Source organism: Apis cerana, linkage group LG7 (genome assembly GCF_029169275.1).
Source record: "Apis cerana isolate GH-2021 linkage group LG7, AcerK_1.0, whole genome shotgun sequence".
Taxonomy (NCBI): Eukaryota; Metazoa; Arthropoda; class Insecta; order Hymenoptera; family Apidae; genus Apis; species Apis cerana.
In genome coordinates this window covers 410,998-419,817 of record NC_083858.1, presented here as the reverse complement: position 1 = coordinate 419,817, position 8,820 = coordinate 410,998, and the positions used below count along the sequence as shown (strand labels likewise).

Genomic DNA, 8,820 nt, shown 5'->3' with positions numbered 1-8,820 from the left:
TACGAGTGTTTTTTAATTCCATCATGGCAAAATTTTGCCATGAATTTTCTTTAAATAAAAATCATGTAGTTTGTCACTTATTCTTCCATGGCCTCAAGCTAACTACGAGTTACTTTCGTAGCAAGCTCATCAAACTTTTACCACGATCTCTTCTCTTCTCGCCAAAGAAATGTGTCGTCGCCTGTGGAATTTTCAAAACTTTCTTGTACTTCCTCGACGAAACATGAAAGTTTCAACTTCTCGTGAAAATTTTTTCAAGTATTTTTTATCTATACTACAAGATACAGCACACATATTAATTTTCTTTCGTTCATGTTATACAATTTTTAATTTTATCAATTTAAACAATAATTTTACTTAATTTATTTTCTGAACACAGTTACAAAAATTATATCTTATTAAAATAAAATATTACGCGAAATTTTAAATATTAATTTCTTATCGATATTTTATTTTGTTTGGCATTATAATACAATATATTATTTCATCCTATTGAAAGAAATATTGTGTATAATAGTTCTATATATAAATTTTTTTGTAAATAAATTAGAATTCAGTGACACGCATAATTTATCAATCAGTATCATACACGATTCGATAAATCGATTTACAAAAGTAAACTATGATATACAATAGCTATGATATACAAAAATTCATGTTATAAGAAATTGTGCTTGTGCTTCCTATCAAAATGATCGATAATGTTTTCTTGCAAAATATCAGTTTACAATTTTGCAATATTATAAAATCATGATCGATGAATATCCTTTATCGTTATTTTAATATGTTAAACAAATTTTTAACTTTTCATAAAAATCTTTTATTAAAAATTTTTGCTTTTAATCTTAAAATAAATATAATTCTATATAAAATATAGAAATATTATATAATTAATTTATAATTTTGTATTGAGAAAATGATAAAAATTATTGTGGAAAACAAATGCAAATTTAAAAAAAAAAAAAAAAAGAAACTGAAAGAAAGAAAAAGAACGATTTATGTTATATTAAATATACGATAATGTTATAAAATTTAAAAATGAATAGGATTTCATAGAAATATAGAAATTTGTAATATAATAATTTATAAATAAATATTGAATAGTAACATAAATATTTTCTATGAAGATTCTATTATTTAACCAAGAATTAAAAGAAGGATCATAAATTCTGTATAATAATTGCAAACAGAAATAGGAAGCATTATGACATGTTGTCCGAACAAAAAGGTAATAATAGTCTACTTCACATTTAACAAAGAAAATGTCACGAACACAGAAGACAAAGTTCTGCTAAAATAACTCTGAGATTCACAAACAAAGATGACTATAATTTTCAGCTTAAACGTTGCACACCACTAATAATCCCCTTAACAACGGTCAACTGGGACAGAAAACACGAATGCTTTCATAGTTGGGTGTGAAATATGCATCATTAAGGAGGAAAACATTGAAACACGACTCGGAGAAAAGAAATACATCATATTTTCATCATTTTTCTAATTTTCTTTGAACGTGTTAACTCTTATTAAAAAAAGAATTATTTTATATAGGATTTGATATATTTTTTTTGTTAATTAAATTTTTAATCAAGAATTCCTTTGTTGAATTAAAAATAATAAAAATGAAGAATCGAGTATTTTTGGATTAGCTGAATATGAACGTAAAGATAAAATTAAAAAAGAAATATTTCCACAATATATGTTGTATAATGGTTCACAAATATAAAATTTTATAATAATAGATTTCGTACGAGAATTATTTCTACATTGATCGTAAAAATTCAATATAATCATATAATCATGAATTAAAATGATGGATATGATATTCCATTAATAATGTATCGATAATATTATAAATATAATCGAATATTTTTACTTAAGTGAACGTGAGTATAATTTTTGTATTAAAAAAAAAACTTTCTATTTATTGTAATCTTTAAAATCAATCTTTCAGAATATCTCATGAATATTTGAATATCTTCTAAGAACATATAACTTATTTCAGAAAAAACAAACTTACATTATATTATAGTCCAATTTTCCAGTTCCAGTTCAAAATTAATGAAAAGAAAAAAAAATAATTCCGAATCAATTTTAATATCTTTCTTCCATAGAAATATAGAAATCCATCTTTTTAAATTTTTAAAAATATCAGTACTCCGTGTTCCAATATATCCCAGCATATTTCGAAAATTTTATTATCATCCCACGCAAAGTCTTTAAAATTCGTTACAAGGTTACATTGATAAACTGAGAACGAATGGATCTCCACGTTAAATAATTACAGCCCTCGAAATACGAAGGAAGTTTGACGCAGTTTCCACATAAAGTTGATCCGATATGACCGGCAATAGTCTTTCTCTTTTCGATTAGCCTCATCATCTTTGCTTCGAGTGGAATAAGGGTCACGAATGCATAATCGATGCATCTCCTCGCTTGCAACGCTGACCTTGAGAAACATAATTTTACTGAACAATCTATCGATCTAGTGCGATTATAAATTTTGATAAAATTTGTTTGTCTTTGTTAATATAGTTAATTAATAAAAGTTAAAACTTTTATATAAAATCTACAATAAAATTTATTATAATCGCAATTTAGTACTATTAAAATAAAATTCTTGAAATAAATATTTTTTGCATATTTATTAAAATATTAAATTCCAACAATTCTATAAAATAAAAAATTTTATAAAATATTTTGCTATTTAATTTAAGAATAAAGATGTATTTTATTTGAAAATTAAAATAATTTAAACGTTAAGCTTGAAATACTCTATATATATTATATATTTAAAAAAATGAAAGTATATTCAATGGGTATATATTTATGATCCGCGTCAAAAGGATGTATAAAGAGAGACAAGGAGAACTAATAATAAGACAAGGACAGAGATAGGGTAAAAATATTGAAATCAGCGCCATCTTCAGAGTGCCGCAAATGAAACTCATAAAGAAAGGATAGAAAATGCTAAGACAAAGATAGAGATATATTAAGAATGAACTATCAGTGCCATCTATTGTATAGAAGCAGAATTCAATAGCATTATATTCAAAAATACTTAAGAGATGGCGCTAATAATCAATTCTTAATTCTACTTACCTTACTAATTTACCTGCTTTTGAAGAGATATCTTTGGAATTTAATAGATGGCGACAGTGATCCATTCTTATTTTATTTCTATCCTTTTCTTTATGAGTTTCATTTGCGCCACTCTGAAGATGGCGTTGATTCCGCAATTTTTACTTTATCTCTGTCCTTTTCTCACTATTTAATTTCTTTATCTATGTTCTTGTTCTTAAAGTCATTTCATAGCTGTAAGTCTACTTTTAAGTATCGTGTATATTCTATAACACTTTCTTTGATATGATATATCGTTAGTCACATTATAATCACATACTTCAGAAATAATATAAAATAACCTAAAAAAAGTTTAGATTCAAAATTTTTATGTATATCTTCATATATAAAGGAAGAAAAATTTATCTGGTATATGTATCAGGATTAAATAATTTATAATTTTTTTTTCTTTCTATAATAATGAAATATAGTACAACAAAGAAAATAAATACAGAAATAACAATTTAAAATATTTCTTATAATCAAAGAAATTTTAATTAATGAATAAAAAATATAAATATTTACATTTTTAAAAGAAAAAATATTTTTATTTTTCTTTATTTTCAATCTTATATATATACATATATATGTAAATATTAATATGTTTACATGCAAGATGATGATACAAAAGTTATAAACAATATAGTTAATATTAATATATAACACTTGTTCTAATCATATTACCTACTAAAGTAGTATCTTATACACAGCTACCAACAAATCTCATTGGTGGAACAGTGATTTTATTTACAAAATGAATGTTGTCAACTACGTCATCAGTTCTTTTATAAAAGCTGAATCAAAGGTATTTAGATTAGTGTGTATTTAGTGTTCGAAATAATTTAGTACCTATGTAAGTACTTTGTATCACGAAGTACAACAAAGTAAAATCAAAGACGAAAAAAAATAATATTAATTAATTATTATCTTAATTATTATTTTAACAATTATTTTTAAATGATCTATAAAATATAGTGAAAATTGATTAAAAACTAAAATTATTACAGACACTTTAAAAAATTGTCACTAATATTTCATAATTCATTTAATTAATTTATCTTGCAATATTTTCATATTGATATAAAAAGTGCAAAAAATAAAATAAAATAAATAATGACGCGAAATACAAGTATTAAATGTCAAAGATTTATTTTTTTAACGAGGTAAACGATAATATAATAAAATATTCTATTATCATTCCAACTTTGTATGTCATTCTTTGATAAAAAATTGTAAATTTTTTATATCTGTTTAAAAAGTTAAACATATTATATTAATTTTCAATGAAATCTTATAAAAAATTAATGTTGAAATACTAAATAATATATTTTTTTATAATCTTTGTTTTTTAATTGTTCTTTTTTTTAATTATCTCTAAATTAATTTCTAATTGATTAATTAGATATTTGACATATATATAAAAGCATATGTTAAATATAACATTACGTATATATACGTATGTATATATTGAGCTTACGTTTGAATTAATAATAGTTGCACTTGGAATAAACTTTGTTCGGGAATAGTCCATGTGAAATTCTTCAGCAAATATTAAAACGTTCAGTATTATATACATATTTACGAATTTAATTAATCTTAATTTTATTTTTCTTATATTTATACAATCATATTTAATATAAGAGTGTTTGGATAGAAACTTATTTATTATAATTATGCTTATAATATTTTAATAATTGTTGTAGATTATTTATATTTTTATAAGATAAAATAAAATATTTGTATAAGATAAATGCAAAATTTTTTTGAAATTTAAATTTAATAATTTCTTACTTCAATAGAAGTGTATGGAATAATAAACGTGTACTTTGTATTTTTAGACAATTGACAGATAGTGCTGCGGGTAAAGGTTATAGTGGAAGTGTTAATAGAAATAAATTGTTAAATCGTATAAAAAATGCTTCTTTATGGAAAATGAAAATGTCTATGCAAAATCATACAAAACTTTTAATGCAATTGAAAGATTTCTTACACAAATCTGGTTATGATAAAAGTTTACAAATTATTTTATCCAAAAATTGGTTAGATTTTTTACAAAAAGTAACATATTCGCAAATAAATACTTTGAAAAAATTGTCACCAATTGAATTTTCAAAAAATATAAATGATACGAAAATATCAGATGTGGAAAAATGTAATAATAGTGAAAAAGAAAAGAAAAATGTAATATTAGAAACTTCAGAGGAAAAGACATTAATTACCAATACTAATGAATGTAAAAAAGTAAGTCAAATAATTTAAATAATATAAAAAATATAGATTCAAATGATTTTTTAAAAAATAATTTTCTTATTTATATTTAATAATTTTTATAGCAAACTCATGAAGATACCACAAGTGAGAATAAATTTCAAGCTAAAATAGGATCCCAATCTCTTTCTCAATTTCTTAATGCACTAATATTTAATTCTGCTCAAAGTAAAACAGCTGGATTAGTTGTATCACCTAAATGGAAAATAAATCTTCATAAAAATATACCAAAACACAGTATTGCATCTAGAACACGTCATGTTTTGAATGCTATTGCAACTGCTGAATCAAATGCTTCATGTTTGAGGAGAATTGAAGATTTATTATTACATATTGATCAATATTCAGAAGCTAGACATTATGCTATTAAGGAAGGAGCAATTAAAATATTGCTTAAAACTCGACAAAGAATTAAGGATGAACAAATAAGAGGTATAAAATAATTTAAAATTTTAGAGAGAGAGAAAGAGAGAATGTATAAATAAGATTTTTAATATTTTAAATGTTTTGAAATTTCAGCACCTATAAGAGAAGCATTAACAGTATTAGGTTATACTGATCCATTGCCTGGCAGAGGTATTAGAATTCTTTCTATTGATGGTGGAGGTATGCGTGGAGTATTAGTTATAGAAATGTTAAAAAAACTTGAGAAACTAACGGGCAAAAAAACTTATGAAATGTTTGATTATATATGTGGTGTGAGTACAGGAGCTATTCTTGCTGCTGTTTTAGGTATGTATATGTACATATAATAATATTATATAATATATAATATAATATATAATATTTAAAAGTTAATTATGTAAATAATTTAATTTACTATAATTTACTATAATTTACTAATATAGTCAATGAATCTTTCTTCTTTTTATTAGTTTCATATTTAATTTTTTTTTCAATAAAATATAGTATTTATTTATAATAATTTTTATTTAAGATAAAAACATTTATAGAATAAAAATTAATATAAAATAATAAAATTTATTAGAGCACTTAACATTTTAATAATAATATTATTTATAGGTGGACATAAACGAAAATCATTATATGAAATATCAGAATTATACAAAGAATTAAGTGCCAAAGTATTTACTCAAAGTGCTATAAAAGGTACAAGCAACTTGGTATGGAGCCATGGATATTATGATACAGCTCTTTGGGAAAAATTATTAAAAGAACATTTAGGAGAAAAAATTCTTATAAAAACTGCTCGCGATTCTACTTCTCCAAAAGTATTTATTACATTTTATTTATAAGCAAAATATGATGATTGAAATGAAAATATTAAAAATTGAATATTTGTTAACTTTAATGCAAAAATTTTTTAGTTTTCAGCTATATCTGCTGTAGTAAATCATGAGCGCGTAATGGCTTATGTATTTCGAAATTACACTTTACCTCATAGAGTCGAAAGTTTATATATAGGATCTTACAAACATAAATTATGGGAAGCTATTAGAGCATCTGCTGCAGCACCTAGTTATTTTGAAGAATTTAAATGTGGTGAATATCTTCATCAAGATGGAGGTATAGATATTATAATATTATATAATATTGATATTGATATTAAAAATTCATTAAATAATTTACTTAAATAATATTTTAATTTTATATAGGTATTTTGGTAAATAATCCCTGTGCAGTTGCATTACATGAAGCTAAACAATTATGGCCAAATAGTCCAATTCAATGTGTGATTTCATTTGGAACTGGAAGAACGCCGAGTCAAATTTGTGGAAATAGCAAAAAATCTGCGGAAATTGCAATTTCAAGTTGGAAAGAAAAATTTTATAAAATTTTAGATAGTGCAACTGATACAGAAGGTATTAGGATTATTTCTTGAAATATTTATTTCGTTGCATCATATTGAATATACTTAAATATTAATAACGATGCATTATGCAGCTGTACATACGATGTTGAACGACCTCTTACCAGAATATGTTTATTTTCGTTTTAATCCATATTTGACGGAGATGTTATCAATGGTAGAAATACGTCCTGAAAAGATCAGTCAATTAGAACAGGATGCAAAAATGTATATTCGCAGAAATGAAGAAAAATTTCAGAAAGCTGCTGAAGTTTTATTACAAAAAAGAAGACTTCAACAAAAAATTATGGATTGGATTACATTACAAAGAAAAATGTCAAACTTTTAAATTATCATATCTCACAAATTAATTCGCATTCCACGATATATAAAACTATAGAAACTATAGACATTATTATATAACATTTTATATTAATTAGATGTACTTACATATACAGTATATGAGCAAAATAATGAACAAGAAACAATGAAGACAATAGACAATTCTTCATGCAAATATAAATTAAAAATATAGAATTTTTATCTAAAATTTAACAAATTTTAAAAATCCATGATATATGCAAAGTATGTATAATACTATAGCTAAGACACGAAAGTTTATTTTATAATAATACTTTATTGTATTATAATTGTGTTTCTATTGACATTCTAAAAACTAAGAGTTTTTAGGATAAAAAAAAAACTTTATTCTAAACTTAAGTAACTTTTACTTAAGTGGTTATTTATAGCTTCCCGATTTGGGTTGGCCATATATTTTTATATTTTGTTGTCGAAAAAATATTTAAAACAATCTTGTAGTTAAAATATGTAAAATAATTGTTATTCTATTTATTCTTTAATGATATTGATATAATGAATAAACATTATATACAATATTATATATAAATACATATATTAATTTTTGCTAAAAAATAATTTATTTCGCGTAAATTGTAATTTCAAAGTTTATCTATGAATGTGCACTTCTTTTAATTTAATACTATACACATGCATAAAATAATATATGTATAAATATAGCTTAAAATGAATATATTAAATAAGAATTTAAGATTATTATCATAAGATTATTTAATTTAATATTTATTTTATTTATTTTTATTAATAACAAAAACATTATATTTTCTTCTTTAATTAACTATCATAAATGATTATATTGTTTTAAAATAGCACAGTAGAACAGTATTCTAACAAATTGCAAATATCCAAAAAACAAAGCTTTATATCAAATAATTTATAATTTGTATAATTAACAAGCATGTAAATATTCAAATAATTTCTACTTCATATATAATCAATTCTAATACTAGTCATATTATATAGATGATAATATTGATGTGATAAAATCTTTAAATAGAATGAAAATTTATATTATTTATATTATGTTATATGTATAAAATATCTCATGTAACAATAGTTAAACATTATTTTATATTATTCTACGAAACATTGTACAAGTTTGAAAATTTTAAGTTATTATCAATTTCATTCAAAAAATGTTATACTGTAAGAATACCAAAACAATAAATTACAAATATTTAATTAAACATACCCAGTGTTATTGAATTTTTACTTTATCATTTGTTAAAAATATATATACAAAT

At 22.5% G+C, this 8,820-nt stretch overlaps 1 protein-coding gene across 3 annotated transcripts; it reads left to right on the top strand.

Annotated features, from left to right (window-relative positions):
* The first annotated feature begins 3,901 nt into the window (after nucleotides 1–3,901).
* Nucleotides 3,902–8,767, top strand: LOC107994569 (calcium-independent phospholipase A2-gamma). Of its 3 annotated transcripts, none has more exons than XM_017051553.3 (8): nucleotides 3,902–3,973; nucleotides 4,959–5,361; nucleotides 5,454–5,820; nucleotides 5,908–6,120; nucleotides 6,412–6,620; nucleotides 6,717–6,915; nucleotides 7,005–7,211; nucleotides 7,294–8,767. In XM_017051553.3, the coding sequence occupies exons 2-8, from the start codon at nucleotides 5,053–5,055 to the stop codon at nucleotides 7,545–7,547; spliced, it is 1,758 nt and encodes a 585-aa protein (XP_016907042.1). In that variant the 5' UTR covers nucleotides 3,902–3,973; nucleotides 4,959–5,052; the 3' UTR covers nucleotides 7,548–8,767. The 3 variants fall into 3 exon arrangements, with proteins under 3 accessions (XP_016907042.1, XP_016907039.1, XP_016907043.1); XM_017051550.3 differs by having other exon boundaries at nucleotides 3,908–4,283; XM_017051554.3 differs by having other exon boundaries at nucleotides 3,910–3,925.
* The last annotated feature ends 53 nt before the right edge of the window (nucleotides 8,768–8,820 follow it).